This window comes from Sphaeramia orbicularis, chromosome 7 (genome assembly GCF_902148855.1).
Source record: "Sphaeramia orbicularis chromosome 7, fSphaOr1.1, whole genome shotgun sequence".
NCBI classification, from domain to species: Eukaryota; Metazoa; Chordata; class Actinopteri; order Kurtiformes; family Apogonidae; genus Sphaeramia; species Sphaeramia orbicularis.
Genome location: NC_043963.1, coordinates 44454500 through 44472723, shown reverse-complemented (window position 1 = coordinate 44472723; position 18224 = coordinate 44454500). Strand labels below are relative to the sequence as shown.

At 35.9% G+C, this 18224-nt stretch overlaps 1 protein-coding gene across 2 annotated transcripts in view; it reads left to right on the top strand.

Moving 5' to 3' along the window:
* LOC115422891 (MICOS complex subunit mic25a-like) overlaps nt 1–18224 on the top strand; it is a 256763-nt gene that overhangs the window by 5674 nt on the left and 232865 nt on the right. For both annotated transcript variants that reach the window (XM_030139508.1, XM_030139507.1), the window contains exon 4: nt 6901–7039. In XM_030139508.1, coding sequence (XP_029995368.1) covers nt 6901–7039 — 139 coding nt within the window. The remainder of the gene's footprint in view (nt 1–6900; nt 7040–18224) is intronic.

Genomic DNA, 18224 nt, shown 5'->3' with positions numbered 1-18224 from the left:
TGTTAACACTGTGAAATTATTCACTAGGGATGCACCGATACAGATACCAGTATTGGGTATCGGTCCGATACTGAGTATGTGTACTAATTCTCGTGCTCCGATACAAACACACTGATACCACTTGACGGCAGCGTGACGCTCACCTCATAGTGCAGCAGATACACAGCTGAGGAGTAATGTCAGCAGTGTGGAGATTTTTAAGAATAAACAACGGTGACAAAAGTAACGGTGACTGAAAATTACGTTAAAGACACAGACGGATACGGATGGAGCATATTGTCCGTCCTCTGTGTACATTCCACACGTAATTCCGTTTGTTTTTCGGGAGCTAGTGGATGCATACCCAGAGCGACATAAAGATCATCATATTATCTTATATATAAGGCTCTGCGTACCAAGACGAAGCAAGAGTGCCACCGGGAACTGTGGAGGTATCAGATCTTTTCAAAAAGCGACTGTGTGAGTTAATGAAAAACTACTGACATATTTATGACAACTACCCTCATCAATATCAACATTAGTATCCACATTAGTGTTACCTCCTCTGTCATAGCCATGTTTGTTATTACTGACTTTCTTTTTCTTCTTCTCAAAAAAACGTTTCTCTTCTTCATGGTATTTGTCCAGTATGGTTAATTAAGAGCAGTGCCCCCTGGTGGATTGATTGAGAAACACTCATTCCAACTCATTAAATGCCAGTAGCAGCACCTTGTTCCAGTCAGACTAATGACAACAACAATAAAGCACATTTTGTAATGGTATTATTAAGTACTAATATCAGTACTTGGTATCAGTAAGTAATCAAATGTAAGTAGTTGTACTTGTACTCAGTCTGGAAAAAAAGTGGTATCGGTGCATCCCTTTTATTCACCAATAATATTTGCAGTTGATTCAGACATTTGAGAAATTTTAGAAAAATTCTCTGATTTCAGCGTCTTAAATTGGAGTGTTTTCTGGATTCTTTAGTCAACATTGTACCAAACAGAGTATATAACATTTAAAACATTGTCATGGGCTTGCGAAACACTGATTGGCGTTTTTATTTTGAGAAAATAATTGGCAGCTTAAACGAAAACGAACAGTAATTTGCAGCTCTGCTTACATGTTCATAAGCATTTGTTTGAGCTTAGTTTTAGTACAGTTTGATCTCGGTCTTATAAGGTTTAAGTTTATTCAGTCATCTTCCATGAAACAGAACATACAGTCAGTCAGGTTGAGTTTAACTCAACCGACTGTGAATTCTGTTGAGACTGAACAGGCTTAGGCAGAAGCTAAATGCTTATATATGCCTCACCTACATTCAAATCAAAATCAGTTTTATTTTACCAATCAATACATCAAAAATCATTCTTTTATAAATATTTTTATATTCCTCGAAAATATCTTTACAAACCAATGTTTTAAAAACCATTAATGAATTACACATCTTGAAATGTATATTTATTCCATAATTTAGCTCCAATAACAGAAATACATCTCTTTTTTTTTTTATACATGTAACAGCTTTTTATACTGTATACTCTGAAATCATACCTGCTTTCCCCTATCAAAAAGAACTTTTGAACAGAGTCTGGGAGCCTTTGTTTGGCTCGGAACATTATTTGCACAGTTTTGTAATAAAACAAGTCACAAAATGAATAACATGGGAACAGGGGAATTTAGAAACAGTGGAGTTGTGTGTGCGCAACGATCAGCTTATTAAATTTTAAATGAACACCTTTTGATTAAAAAAGTAGAATAGCCTTTATTGTCATTGTGCAACAACATTAACAAAACACCAGCACTACAGAAATAAGAATAGAGCAAATATAAGATTACAAAAACTAAAAATGTAAGAGAGTACAATACACATTTTACAAAATAATATAAGACTAGAACTAAGTAGAATAAAAAATAAAATGGACAAAACAAGAATAGACACAAATTTACAGTGTTAACAGTATGTGGCAGTATGGATATCTATGAATGATATTAACAATATAAATAGTATGTATTTTTCATGAAAACAGTATGTATATCTATATTTATGAAACAGTATCTATATCTGTGAACCAAATGTATATAAAAATAGTGTATTTATATTTTGATAGTGAATAAATATTGCGTTGTTATTGCAGAACAGAAGATTATTGCACGACTTATTGCACATAATTCCACATTTGTAGGATTATTTTTGCACATTATAGGAGGTGATTTGAGGATACATTGAAGAAAAGTCTAACAAAAGTATGGTGAAAAAGAAAATTTAATCTTCTACATTTCTTATCTGTAATCTCAACTTTAACCCGTGCATGGCGTTTGGGTCTGTGGGACCTGTTTTCATATTTTATTAAAAGAAAAATGATGAGTAGTTATTTTTGAATGATTTTTTTCCTCTCATATCTTGATTATATTACATTTTATTAAAAAAAAAAAAAAACTAAAAACAAGTAGCACTTTAATTCTTAAACGTGATCTACAAAGGCAAAAGGCAAATATTAACCCTTTCATGCATGAATTATCAGAACCTTAATCAAGATTTTGTTTCCTGAGTGTTTTTATTCCTCTTTAGGCATGAAAAAAAAACTGTGATTGAATTTTTTTTTTTTTTTTTTTAAATCAACCTGTTTTTCATGGAGTTACAAACATGTCCACTCAGCCACACCATGAATTTTATCCTTGAAGCAAAGAAACATGTATCGATAACATATCAATATCATAAAGTGATATGAAAACAGTGAAATGAAACCATGTTTAATGCAGCTAATCTGATGTTTTCTCACATTTTAACATATTCTAATACTAGTTATTACTCACTTCATGGAGATAATATGCAAAAAATAAATATTAACAATTGATTTCCACTCAAGAAGCAATCAAGAACAGCAAAGTTACAATAATGGTATGAATTGCAGTTTGAGATGATGCGTAAGTGTCCACTGTGTTGGTTGATATGGAACTAAAACAACAAAACCCAGGAATATACAAGAGTAAAGCTGTAGAGTAACTGTCCACTGTAGTGACCACTATGCATGAAAGGGTTAAACATATACGCTTTTTATGCTGCTTGTAATTGGGATTAAGTAAACATCTGTAGAGTATTTTAACATTAAATTGTTTGATTATGTTGAATTAAAAACCCACAAATGCAGCAGGTCCTTCACACCCACGAACAATGGCTGAATAACAAAAATATGAACACCACACAAAGGTTTAATCCATTGCCATCTTTATTGTTTTTTTTTTTACTGTTTTCTGTTGATTTCTGAATCAGCGTGGAAGCGTTCGCTTGCATTTAAGTGGTGAGAAATATGGTCTTCTGCTGCCCTCTGGTGGAAGTATATTTTAAAGCAACAACCTCCTCAAACAGACATTGTGAAAATACAAATTGATCTTTGCACCAGTGAACTGAACAGATCCCAAAGTGTGTGTTTATGTGGAAAATGTCACCAGAGCTAATACGTAGACTCACATTTTAATATAACGTCTGTCCAATAATCCCAAGTAAAGAAAACTGTTTAAGTTACAGGTGAATCCTACATTCAAGGAGCTCAAGTCATGTAAAGCCCCATTTCTTAAAAATATAGTTTTGGAGTTACAAACAAGAATACAAGAAAGAATGATATAAAAAAAAAGGGTCACTGGATCTGTTAATTTCGCATTCCAGTCATGCATTACATTATTTAAAAAAAAACAAAAAAAACAACACATGACTGAGATCCATGTACATGTTAGCGAGATAAAGTAACATAAATAGAAATAGCATACCTGAACCCCATATTTTATTCACAGTTGAATATAGAAAATATGTTAAACTTTTTAACTAAGAAAGTGTGTCATGTTAGTTTTCTGTTTTGTATTTCAGGATGCGGTCTGGGATTCACACTGTACTGATTATGTTGATTTTTGTTAAATGTTGTGAAAGCCAGCATATACTAAATCATTAAAATGAACTTTGAATCTATTTTTTTCCCTCTGAAATCAGAAAAGGTCTCAGATATTTCTGTATAGTACTGATTTGACATCTTCAGGCCTAAATTAATCCACACCAGGTAGGTCCACTGGAAGACCGAATGGCACTAAACTCTGCTCTGAAGTTGCACTGCCTCCTGGTGTTCTAAATTAAATACACTCCATTCTGAACCTCATTTTCAACCACATGCACAATGATGAATGAATAAATAAATAAATTAATTAATAAACTCTGTGCCTATGTTTTTGGCTAAACAGTAATCATAGGATGAAAGCTGTATTAGTTTGGAAACAGCAAAGAAATGTCTCCACATGAAACAAGCAAGTTGTCTTTCAGCTTTCAGTGCTATGTAAGTGGTTTGGCTTCAGGTTTTGTCAGAATCCGTCTTAACCCATAGAGACTCAAACATCCACCAGTGACCAAAAGCATCTACGGATGTTTAATACCTGTTGATCCACTAATTCTATCAATACATGGAAATAATTGGTGTAAAATACAGTTTGTCATCTTTTCATGGTCATCAGATATGACCCATTTGGACGTTCAGAGGCTCTGTAGTGAATGTGGAAACACCATCATATTCTACTACAGGATGGGGAAGCAAAATTTACAATATTTTGAGGCAGGGATTGAAAGACAGTGTATGATCAATTAGTTTATTGAAAGTCATGAGAATTTATTTGTCACAAAAAAATTGACATAATAGAAAATGTTTTTATTCTATGTGTCCTCCTTCTTTCTCAATAACTGCCTTCACACGCTTCCTGAAACTTGCGCAAGTGTTCCTCAAATATTCGGGTGACAACTTCTCCCATTCTTCTTTAATAGTATCTTCCAGATTTTCTCGTAATAGTTTTGCTCATAGTCATTCTCTTCTTTCCATTATAAACAGTCTTTATGGACACTCCAACTATTTTTGAAATCTCCTTTGGTGTGACGAGTGCATTCAGCAAATCACACACTCTTTGACGTTTGCTTTCCTGATTACTCATATGGGCAAAAGTTTCTGAAAAGGTATGGATAATAGTGTTAGGTATGATTATGACATCAATATATGTTTGGTTTCAAAACAATTGACGTAGTGCCTGCTGAGAAAAAAACAACTAAATGTTCATTGTAAATTTTGCTTCCCCACCCTGTACATTGATTCACCAGTAAAACCCATGGAGTTTAATAAATGACAGTGGATGAAGACACTTGGTTTATGTTCGGTTATTGATATCTTTGTTGAAAAAGTCACTTTTACTTCAGTTTTCTCTGTTTCTGATAAAATAACCCTCAATTTTACTCTGAGCTTTGATGAACATCTACATGATCAGTGAATTAGATATAGGAATACATTATTTTCACTAAAAAAATGCAGAATATAGAGCAGGGGTCAGCAACCCTGGTCCTCGAGAGCCACTATCCGGCATGTTTTAGATGTATCCCTCTTCCAATACACCTGATTCAAATGATAAGCCTAGCATCAAGCTCTGCAGAAGACTGATAATGACCGTCAGGCGTACTGGAAGAGGGAAACATCGAAAACGCAGGATAATGGCTCTCGAGGACCAGGGTTGCTGACCCCTGATGTAGAGAATAGTATTACAAATAAACGGTGATAAAATTATTATTATTTTTTATTTATTTCATTCATGGTTGTGCATTTCATCAGTAACATTCAATAATCATCAAGTAAACAAACATGTACACACCCATGCTTGAAAAGGAGCAGGATGAAGAAAATCTTATATTTCCTGCCCCCTTCTAAATATTAATAACCTTAATGGTTAGCCATACACAACTAGCTATAAAATCATACTGTATAAAGTCAGACAAACCAACTAAATACGTCCAAAGATAGTACCAAATGAATACAAAACCAAGTGCAAAACTACATATCCAGAAAGTACAAAACATAGGTAAATATAAACCTGATGAAATGATGCAAAAACATTTTACCAGTCCAAAGCAAGTGAATAAATATGTCACAAAATACAAAACAAATACGAAGCCAAATGTAAAACTTATAACTGTTCATATAATCTCATTGTTCTTTCTTTATACACTTTTGTCAGTTGGAATATGTTTTTACATCACTGAAAGGGGCGATATTTTGCTTTTTTAAAATGGAATTATGTATTTTAAAATATTTGCCTGCGGTCTGCATAAACTGTAAATGCTCTGCTTGGGTCTGAATTCTTCATTAATTCAACTCCACAGGTCCATCTTCAACCCTATTTCTGAGTAATGACACCAGAAAGGTTGTTTTGAGCGCTGGCCCTTTAAATGCAAATGAGCCACTTCAGGCCCCGCCCCCTCCAGGTTGTTGGCTGTGCTTTCTGTCCCATTCAGCCACTTGTGTTCGTTAATACAACCAACAACTGAACATTTTAGGTAACTGGGTTAAGTTTGGACATATTTTCAGTATGGACTACAACCGCTGCTGCCGATAAACAATTATGTCGTACTCGGAGAAATGTTCGTCGGAAGTCTTGACCTTATATGTGAAAATGTCATGACATAACTTGTTAAAGACGTAACAAATTAAGATGGAATTGAAACGAGTTGTAGAAATCCACTCGATTTTTGCCAAAATAAATATAAAGATAGCTTTGCAGCACCTGGAAGGTTCAAATTCAAACTTTATGATCTTTAGGGTCCAAATACACGAACAAATGAACCAAAGACTAATAAAAGTGGGTTAGGAAAATATGACCCCTTTAAGAAAGATTAAATGGAGAGAAAAATTAATTTGGGAACTGCCACAAAAGTAACACTGGGTCTTTATGGGTTAATGTCAGCTCCGATATAAACAGGTCAGAGAATATGTCCATCCATCCATTTTCTGAACCACATGTGTAACTGGCAGAGTTTTAAACCAGTGCGTTTGGAAACTGGCACGTTAAAGTATACAGTAATAAAGTTGGAAAACTGGAAGCCTAATATTTCTTGTGTGCTGTAAGGTTCGAACGGCAGCAGACGATGATGAAGGAGGAGTTGTCCAAGGCGGTCCAGAGAGACAGGGAGACAGCGACGGCGATGAAAGCCTTGAATCGAGAGAGACAACAAGCACGACGAGAGTCTGAGCAGGCCAAAGCACTGGTACAAACACACACACACACACACACACACAGTGCTGTTAAAGCTCACATGTGCATCTACGCTCATCTTCTCTGGCTGTTTTCCCGCCTGTTCATCTTATGTTCTGTCAACATGAACCCGCTGACCTTTGGGCGTCTGAAAGGTCAGCCTTGTTTATGGTCAAAATCAGGACGGACTCAGATTCCATGGTCTACGGCGTTTGGTTCTGATGCACTGGAGAAGTTTCTGGGGAAAAGCAGTTTATTTATTTATTATTCATACATTCATTTTCTGAACCAGTTGAGAACCGCTGGTCTAGATTATACCAACCATGGCAGGACCAGGACTTTCTAAATGAAAGTTTTCTTCAATCTGAAGTTTTATAACGTATTAATTAAGTAATAAATTATTATTAACTTATGAAGTAATTTGGTTTGTTTGTTGTTGTTTTTTTTTCGTTTCTTTGTTAGCAGTAAAACTATTGGTTCATTCATTCATTCATTCTCTGAACCTGCTTTATCCTCATTAGGGTCACGGGGGTCACTGAAGCCTATCCCAGCTACTTATGGGCGAAGGCGGGGTACACCCTGGACATGTCACCAGTTCATTGCAGGGCTTTATTTTTATTTTATTTTATTTTATTTTATTACTTATTTTACATTGTTGTACTCTCACATCTTCCCTGTTAACCCTTCAGGATTTGGGTTAACTTTTTAACCGGATTAACTTTTGGAGGGGATTTTAATCAGTAGCCTTTAGGAGCCATCTTGTTTTCAACACAACCGCACCTGTGTGACTTAACAGTTATTTTTTTCATTTCAATGCTGTATTAACACACTGAACCTGAAATCACACACAAACATGAAATCTCAGTTGGAGAAAGTTAGATTCTTTACTCTTTTTCATCAAAAACTTGTTGAATGAACCATCTTTATAACTTAGAATAAACATATAAATGAAAAACTTCAAGAAAATATTTACAAATTTAGCAAATAACAAAGTTATATACAACTATTTACATGAAAATGCAGGCAGTTTTTTGGAAAACTATATACAAGTATTTACAAAACAATCTGGTTTCACAATATAATGGACAAACATGTTCAATGAACCATTTTTACACCCCCGAAAAATATATACACCTATTTATAGCAGCAATCAGGTGTCATAGGATGCTACACATCTGATTGGTTGATGTGCACTTTTCCAACAAATGCGGGAACATGTTTTTTTTTTTTTGTTTTTTTGTTTTTTCATTCAATCACTTCCTTTAGAATCCCATCTTTAGTGTCTTTGTCTGCACTGAACGCATACCAAACATGATCACAATATTGCAGAAAATTGTGTTTTTTATTGTGTATCATAAGTCTGTTTTTTTCTTGGCCTTTCAACATAATTATCTTCACAGTATTACTTTGACATGTACACTTTCCACATAAGTTGAAATGACGACTCAGCGAGGCTCCGTCTGCTGATACATTATCTTAAATCACTTTATGATTTGGATTAAGGGCATCCAGGGACTCCAAAGGGTTAAGACTGGATCTAGTGTTTGTGTGTTTTATCTTTAAGGACCAGGTGTGACATTGCATGATAAGACTGATTGAGATGTTTTCATTTTAGCTTTAAGACGTAGTGCAACATTTGTGTGTTTCTGCCCTGGAGACTAAACCAATAGTGGACTTCTGTGTTAATATATTGATTCAGTAGTAGGGGTGTAAGAAAATATCGGCTCCGCAATATATCGCGATATTTAATTTCATGATACTGTATCGATATTAAAAAGTACTATATTGATATTTTTAAGTATTTATTCAATTGCAGACATGGTGGAGGTTCATTTTTGCTTTTTGGTTTTCGTTTTCGTTTATCAAATTCTTTTATTTCTATATTCACATGGGTTTTGTGCTCTATTGTTTGTTTACTACAAAAGTAATATTGTGATATTGCAGGTCATACATGTAGTTTTTTTTTTTTTTTTAATTGATAATGCTGTTTTGTTAAATAATGGTTATTTCAAGCATCCTAAAAGCACTTTTTACTGTCTGAAAGAGGCAGATGGTTGTACACGATGCATCACAACTAATAGAATATGAACTTTTCAGCAGGATCTTAAACTGTGATGTCTGTAAAACATAATTTTATTTCTTTATTTATTATGTGTGTATTTAGTACTGGTGAAGCTGCATGTTATAATTTTATCCAAAAGTTATCTGAAAGTTTTGTGATAAATTATTAGATCCTGTTCTGATCAAATAAAAAAATCTTTAGTATTTGTGCATATATCTGGTGTAATTCAATTTTTCCAGGAAATAATCTTTTTAAAAAAAGAAACAAAACAAAAATTGCCTTGTTAACAGTATTGTGATATATCATGATATTTCGTATTGTGCGCCTTGTATTATGATTTGTATCGGATCACCATATTGTTCCCAATACCCACCCCTATTCAGTAGGTTCTGACTTATTATAAAGTGTCCTACATCAGTAACCTGATGGTAAAGGCTTCACAGAGCTAAATATAACTGGTTTAAATTTGTAATAAGCAACATGGTGATGAACATTAAAATGATATTATCCCTCAAAACCAACCTAAAATAGATTATTAGCAAAGACCATGTGCTTGAACACTGATTTTCACAAAATTATAAACCAAATTTGAGAGCAATAGGTCGATTATGAACATAGAAAAAGTTTTACATTCTTGATTTCAACACATCAATGATCAGCAAAAACAAAAGGTTGCAGTGCAGCTTTGGTTGTGCTTTTTCCTCATTAATTTGTGTCTGTGAGCACCAAGAAAAGCACTATATAAAATCAGCGTATTATTATTGTTATTATTATTATTATTATTATTATTATTATTATTATTATTATTATTATTATTATTATTATTATTATTATTGTTATTAATTTGTGGTTGTCAGCAGTTGGTAAAACAGGTTAGAGGTGCATTCGAGTCAATACACTCTTATTCAGTATCTCCTTCCTTCAATAGCATATGCTGAGTGGAAGAGTGACACCTAGTGGTACAATTCGGTGCTTGGCTTCGTATCAAACACCAGCTCTGCCTTAAAAATATGTTCATGATAAGAACAGGAGGAAGCTGATGAACTGGCTGATGCTGTGTGTAATTTCTCCTGCCTGAAAAAAACTGCAAAGAATATCAAAGTGAGTCATTATTTTCCTTCCTATTCACTAATTCCAGGAGAGAAAATTCAAGTTAGCCCCTGTAAAATGTCTTATCATTAACATTTACCTTTAGAACTTTAAGAACCTTTTATCTGTACAGGTGTGACAGTTGGATACGTTTACCTCTGGTGACTTAATGTAAACAGGGTCCATGGCTTGTATTCACGTTTGGTTTGGTGAAAAGGTTTGTTGGTAGTGATATTTCTGACCCTATAAGTGTTTAGACCTATACTGATTTACAATTGAAGAGTCTTTTCTATGCAGCTTTTTTATATATTTTTCATGTATATGTTTATATTTTCTTAAATATGTAGGACAAATACAGTCATTATATTTGAGGATATAATTGAACATGCAATAGGAAGTAGGTGCTTCTTTGTTTTATTTTTATATAAGCCATATATGTATATGTAGCAGCGTCTGTATAGGAAATGCACAGGTTCAGTTATGTCATACTGTTCTGTTGGTAATCATATGTTGTGTTTATGTCAGTGTTTTTCAGCCTTGGGGTTGGGACCCCATGTGGGGTCACCTGGGATTCAAATGCGGTCACCTGAAATTTCTAGTAATTGATAAAAATTAAAAACAAAACTTACTAATAAAAGATATATGGTGAGTTGAGAGAGACAATCACAATACATAAAAGACATGACAAACTGTGAAGCTGAAACTGAAGCACAGTGGTTCTATTTATCTGTCAAATGTTCATTGTGGTCAGTTTCAGATGCTGCAGCTCTTTCATAATTCATAGTTTGAGTTATTGTTTGTTCAGTATTAATTGTCAGCCTTGTAAATCCAAGCTGGACTGACTGTACATATCCTGACCAAGGAAAATAAAATTCTCACTTTGTGCAGTAATCTACACCTGGCTTTTCTGCCTCCGTCCATAATAATACACATTATATAGACTAAAATGTTGTCTAAAATTAACGTTTATTTGCAACATACTATAGTAAACTATTACACGATCAAAAACAAATTAATTTTAGCAAAAAAAAAAAGTCTCTGTTTTGAATGTCTGGATTTGCCAGAAATTTGTGATGTTAAAATGCGGTCGTGAGCCAGAAAAGGTTGGGAACCACTGCTTTACATGTTCATCACTGAGTCGTTTATACACACTCCAATACTCCCATCATTATCCGATTTCTGGAGTTGTTATGTAAACAGGATAATCTAATATGTTTTATCAGATAACAGCAGTAATCTGATTATGACAAATAGGATTAACACACCTGAATTTCTCTCCAATACTCCCATGTCCTCTAGCATGTATACAGGTTAATCTGATTTATTTAATTCTTTTACATCTGCGCGTGTAACACAGTTAAAACTGTAGTGAACGGAAGTCACGTCGTCAATGTGAGCAGAAGACAACTGGAAGTTTAATCTACCATCACTACCAGGATCTGTTATCTTTACAGGTTCCAAAAGTCAGAACAGAACCGGGCAAGAAAGCTTTTTCAGTATTCTGCTCCCACTGCCTGGAACAACCTACAGATGGACATTAAACTAAAGGAACTGGTCTCTTTTAATACATTCAAAGTCATTTTAAATGAATGGGAAAAGGACAAATGTGGATCAGTGGCGATTTCTCATAGACTGCAAGGGAAGCCCGGCTTCCCCTAAAATTATGAAAATTAAATGGTTAAATATGTACGATTGTGTTGACATTTGATTGACTACAAATGCATTAGAACACGTTCATCTCACAGATGAGTTCGTTCAGAATCAGCTTTATCACAAACCAACGGACGCGATGTTGTTCACTTCTCCTCCATTCCCGTGTCTCTGTTTTCTCATTCGATCTCTGCTCAGTGCATTTGTCCGTAGACTGCGGGCGTCTCTGGGCTTCAATGGGACTGAGTGGAACAGTTTTTTTCATTGCGTCAAAACTGGACGGTAATTGGATAAATGCCACGATGTTGTCCCACCCCCGGACGCCGGGCGTCTCTGGGGGTGAATGGAGCTGTGGGCGGAGCTTGGCCGGGCTGGACGCCAGAATCCCACGTGCTGATTGGAGGATCAGTCGAAAGGCTGAATCCCATTTGATTGACAGCTATTTTCAGATCTCCTCCTTCACTGACACAGTTCAGTTTAATACCGTCGCACATTCTGCTGTGAAATCGAGAGAGAAACTACTACGAAATTACTTGTTCATTTCTTGCACTGTAAATAAAACAAACTCATTGAACTTCCTTGTTTCAATTTAACATAATTTCAGCGTTTTCTTGTTTCAGTTACATAATTTAATCATTGCTTGTTCGAGTTTAATATCGTTTTATAGATAGTTAAATCAGTCATACTGTCGGCTAGGTCGGAGTGAAAGGAGCATCTGTAGTTTAAAAAGGCTGAAGTCTTACACCCACAACACAATGGGCCAAGGCCGTCTAAGCAGCCTAGCTATGATGGATATTGAGAGGACACTGGTCCAGTCCCTGGGAAAGACGCCTACTTGGTACGATAAGGTCACTGAGCATTTTCTTAATTCTTTTTTTTTTTTTTTTTTTTTTTTTTTTAATGTAAGCCGACAATGAGCTTCCCCTGTCTGAAAGACGAGCAGCCGCCACTGATGTGGATGTAGATGTTTATCTCATGGTTGAATTGGGTTCGGCTTTGAGACGCTTTTAAGGAACATTGTTGTTATACTTTTAGTACTTTTTAAAATAATGGTGATGTTTTATATGTATGTTCTTATCAGTTTTAAGTTTGTTTTTAGTACTGACTTTCATTGTGTTTTTATGTATATTAGTGTGTGGATGTATGGCTGTGATTTCTATTTTGTGTAACTTCTGCTGCTGCTGCTGCTGTCTTGGCCAGGACACTCTTGAAAAAGAGATTTTTAATCTCAATGAGCTTTTTTTTCCCTGGTTAAATAAAGGTTATAATAATAATAAAATAACTACGAACGTACGAAAGAACTCCAAGAATAGACTGGAGCGTCTAAACCAGGGTTTTTTGATTGTTGCATTTCTTAAGTGCACGTAAACGTGTCAGATCTGATGATGACAATTATCTTTTTACTCCCTCTTTATCTATATTTGATACTTCTTTCATCTATCTATCTATCTATCTATCTATCTATCTATCTATCTATCTATCTATCTATCTATCTATTAGGGATGTAATGATATGAAAATTTCATATCACGGTTATTGTGACCAAAATTATCACGGTTATCATTATTGTTGCGGTATTGTTGCAATGTGCTCAAATGTTCAAAAAGTATTTATACACACACTGAAATAATTTAACCAAATTGTAAAAAACCCCAAAAAAACAAATAAAATAATAGGCACAATGTACTTTCTGTTAGCAGAAACATTCAAATATTAACATGTGAACTTCAAACATGCACATGTGCATTAAAGATGGCACCTTATGGACACTGTTTGACCATTTTCTATATTTAGTTTGAGTTGTTTTAGTTTCTTTTTCATAGATAGATAGATAGACAGTCTCTCTCTCTTTCAAAATGTGGTAATCAAACACAGTAATCATGATAATTAGAATTTAAATGGTAATTAACCATCGGGAATTTTACCGCAGTCTGTCTGTCTGTCTGTCTGTCTGTCTGTCTGTCTGTCTATCTATCTATCTATCTATCTATCTATCTATCTATCTATCTATCTAGTCTGTCTATCTGTGCAACTTCATACATATGAGGAATCTGCTTCCTCCTGCACCATCTCCTGTTGCTCTCTTGGCGGAGCTGTTGTGCATATTTACATTTACTGGAGCGACTGAGTTTTTTTGTCCACACAAGTGCTTGATTTTTAGTGATAAAGCTTCATAAAGGCAGATTAATTCGAGCGTTCCTCAATAGAAGGAGATGAGTGTGTCCATGGTAAGTAGGTGATTTGATTTTCTCCGGTTAAATCACATGTTGGAGCATTTGACACAGGTACAAATTGAGTCTTGGGATTGCATTTGTAATTTCCAACTTCCTCTGCTTCCTCGTTTTACATCCCCTCTCTATTTTATTTTATTTATTTTTTTTATCTTCCTCTCTTTTTTTTTCTCCACAATTTTCACGCTCTCTCCTTCTCCTCCTTACTCTCTCTATCTCCCTCTGTCTTTCTCTCTTTCTATCCCAGCCCATCGCTCTCTCCTTCCTGCCCTGGAGACAGTATTATCAGTGCAGTGCAAGCGGTAAATTGCACCCTGAGAGTTTCCTGGAGCTGGAGATAGGGTGCGGTGCAGGGTTTGAGGTAATTGTTGGAAAGGGAGAGCTTGTTTTACACACTAGCCGTTGCCTGTTTCACGTGATACCCCCTCCCTCTTTTTTTTTCCCCCCTCCTTGTCCACCTGCCTTCCCACCGTGTTGAGACACACTGTAGCGACGGCCTTATCTCCACTCCAACACACTCCCACCACTAATAGAACGCCGCTGGAGGGGCGTCGTGAGCAGAATGACCAGTCAGGCAAGACCGGACCTCCAGATGCTGAGGGCTCCTTGTAATTACTGTTTCTTGTGCTATGTCTACATGTTTGCACTCCCACCTGAAAAGTGGAGCAGATTTGCTCACATTCTTAACTTTCTGTTCAGACCTTTTCTGTCCTGCTGTTGAATCTGAAGCCTTGGTCACTGGTTGTGTGCAGTGTTGCATAAAATAGCTTCTTAAACAAGTAAAAGGTGATGTTTAGCTAGGTTCTAAAGTTCCATTCAAAGTTAAATGCTGATAACAAAACGGCAAGAATGCTTTACCTGTAGAATAATCTGTCTTTTTAGATAGGAGCTAGTATAGTATAGTCACGGTGTTTTGAAAAATTAACTGTAAATACGTCATTTATTTCTCAGTTGTCCTTTGAATTATGCGATATTTCTTGCTTGTTGTCATTGACTATATAAGGATAGGGCAGAGCTATTGTGTTGGAAACCCATTGGTTCTTTAATTAACATTGTGAAACCTAGACTTTGCATCATGACTGTTTCTATGTTGGCTTTGTGAAGGCAGAAGTGACCATATCTGGATAAAAGAGCAGACCTGGGGATGCGTGAAGGATGATGGGTGAACAAAATCACTGAATGGCCTTTGTATGGAAATTATGAGCTGCAGCTACAGTCAAAGTGGAAGTCAAAGTTAGGAAAAAAAGTCTAATTCAATAAACAGGACTTCTCATAATCAGCCTCCATATCTGAGCTGTCAATCACACATATCAATCAGAGCCTGAAACTGCAGGAATCACAGTTTTCACTAATTCACTATATTTCTAATGGAGGAGTTATTTAAAGATGGACAATTAGTACATGTATTACAAAAAAACAGATGAAGGGAGTGAGAACAGAATGACCCCTGGAAAAAAAGGGCTGATTTTGTTTTTTTTTTTTAATAGAGACGTTACTAAATTTTCAAGCGTTTCTTCTGTAAATGATTCCTCTGTTAATGACATTTTACGATTAATGAAGAGCTTTGACGTTTGCTGTGTTGGGCTTTGATTGATTTGTGTGATTGACAGTTCTCACCTTCAGTCAGACTTTCAGAGCTTCCATTTATTGAATAAAGCCTGTTTTCCTGACAGACAGCTCACCTGTGCTTGTAGTTAATGGGTTATACTAAAAAATTAAGCTTTAGCTCACTGAACTTTCTCAAAGCACTTTGCCTCTGGTGTCCTTGCAGTTAAAAAAAAACAGGTACATTTAGTTTAATTCTGTTAGCATCCCTGACCATGATGCTGATAAAGATCTGGAGTTGCTCCGTTAGTGGCTTCAATGGAAGATCACTGCTCATGTGTGCTAATGCTAATTGCTAATGCTTGATAATATGTGTATTAAGATGGGTAAAATGTAGAGACAATATTTCCCTTTGAGGATGATAAAGTGAGTTAACCTTTAACCGTCAACCTATAAAGACCTAGTGATACTTTTGTGGCAGTTCCTAAATGAAATTTTCCTCTATATCTAACCTTTCTTCAATTATTTATCACTATTTATTACAATATTATCCTCTGTATTTTGTGTTTTTTTTTTTGTTTTTTTTTTCATTGAAAATGTATGCAGATGTGAAAAAAAATTGAGTCAAGTTGAGGGTTATTATATGAAAAACAGAGAAAACTGAGGAAATTGTGACTTTTCTCAACAAAATATGTCATTAACTGGACATAAACCATCCACTGTCATTGATCCAACTCCATGGGTTTTACTGGTGAATCAATGTTGTAGAAGATGACGCTGTTTCCATGTTCACTACGGAGCCTCTGAGCGTCCAAATGGGTCATATCTGATGACCATGAAAAGATGACAAACTGTATTTTACACCAATTATATACATGTATTGATAGGATTAGAGCAGGGATGTCCAATCCTGGTCCTTGAGATCTGCTATCCTGCCTGTTTAAGATGTATCCCTCTTCCAACACACCTGATTCAAATGATAGGCCTATCATCAAGTTCTGCAGAAGGCTGATAACGACCATTAGGTGTGCTGAAAGAGGGAAGCATCTAAAACATGCAGGATAGTATATCTGGAGGACCATGATTAGACACCCCTGGATTAGAGGATCAACAGGTATAAATTATTCTACATCAGTGGATGAATTTGGTTTCCAGTAGCTGTTTTGATTTGTATGGGTTAAACAACAGCTCCGACTGTCTGAGTCAGTCATCAGGCTAACGCTAGTAAAGCACAAACCGCACAGATGACGCTAACTGCCCCCATCTGTCAATCACAATTTCCACTCCCTTAAAGGATCATAAGTTTTTGGCTTAATATAATGTAAAAGGCAGAGTTATGTACAAATACATCCTCTGTATTTTTAGTGCCAGGCTGTAAACATATTTGTTTCTGCTGTAAAGTTGGTCATTTTGATGGGGGGGGGGGGGGGGGGGGGGGGGGGTGTTATTGAGCTTTGAGGCATAGAACCAGTTCATCTGCTTAGCTTCACTAAACTCCACCAAACAGTTGCTCCTTTTGTTTGCTGTTAGACCGTAGTTTTGCAGCAGGGGTATATGAACATTTTGTCTGAAAGCAAACTATGGACACACAAACAAAAGGAGGTAAACATACTGGTATTCACAGGCCGTGAATGTAAATATAATAATCAATTGCTGTATAGTTTCATGAAATAATCCAATTACTAACTGGGTCCTGCCGCTATTGTACAGGTCACGAAAATGTATGAACAGCAATTGAAATTAATTTGAAGTGGGCTCCTGCCAGCACAGCGGCTGTTATCAGAACTTAGTTTCTACCTCGGCCAGACCTTAACTGTTATTTGGCAACCGGCCAGTGTTAATTTAACACTGTGGGGAAGAGTTTAAAAAAGGATGACAGTGCTTCCAGATCCCTTGGAGGAAAAATGTAGTCAGAGAACGAGTGAACATACAGGAAGATGAGAAATCAGAGGTGACAGCTGATTAAGCATTTACTAAGTAATTGGTGACAATAAGGATGTGAGGGTGAAAAAGGAGTGACTGAATAGTTTGTGAAGGGTAAAGATGAAGAGCGAGGAGGAGTTGGAGGAGGGGAGAATGAATGGGACTGAAAGAAGAGGACATGCATTTCCTGTAGAACCGAAGAGCTGAAGAGGAGGGAAGGAAGGGGAGGGTGAAAAAGAAGTGACGTTTCCTGGAGGAAAGTTCAACAGGAGCAGAAGAAAGGAGGCGCTGTGATGGAATGAAGGATGAACGACACAGGGATGATGAGGAGGATAAGGATATATACTTAATTATTTTGTAAAGAATCTCAGTTAGGCAAACAAGAAAATGAAAGAACTGAGGAAGGGATGAAAGATAGAGTAGGAAGGAAAACCTTTTTTACAGAGGATGATTTTCAGAGTTACTTAGACTGAGGCTGTGGTTGCACGTAGTCGAGTATTTTGGAAAATTGATATTTCCCCCTCTCCATTTAAAAAACAGCCTTGTGCATCAGAAAAATCTTTGTTTACATGGCCCTGTATATCAACACCGTCAAGAGCATGCCAAGCCTGTAGATGGCAGTGTGGGTAGACGATAAGAGTACCATTAACTAATCAGAGTCCTGAAAAGAATCACAACAAAACAAAACTTTGCACGTGA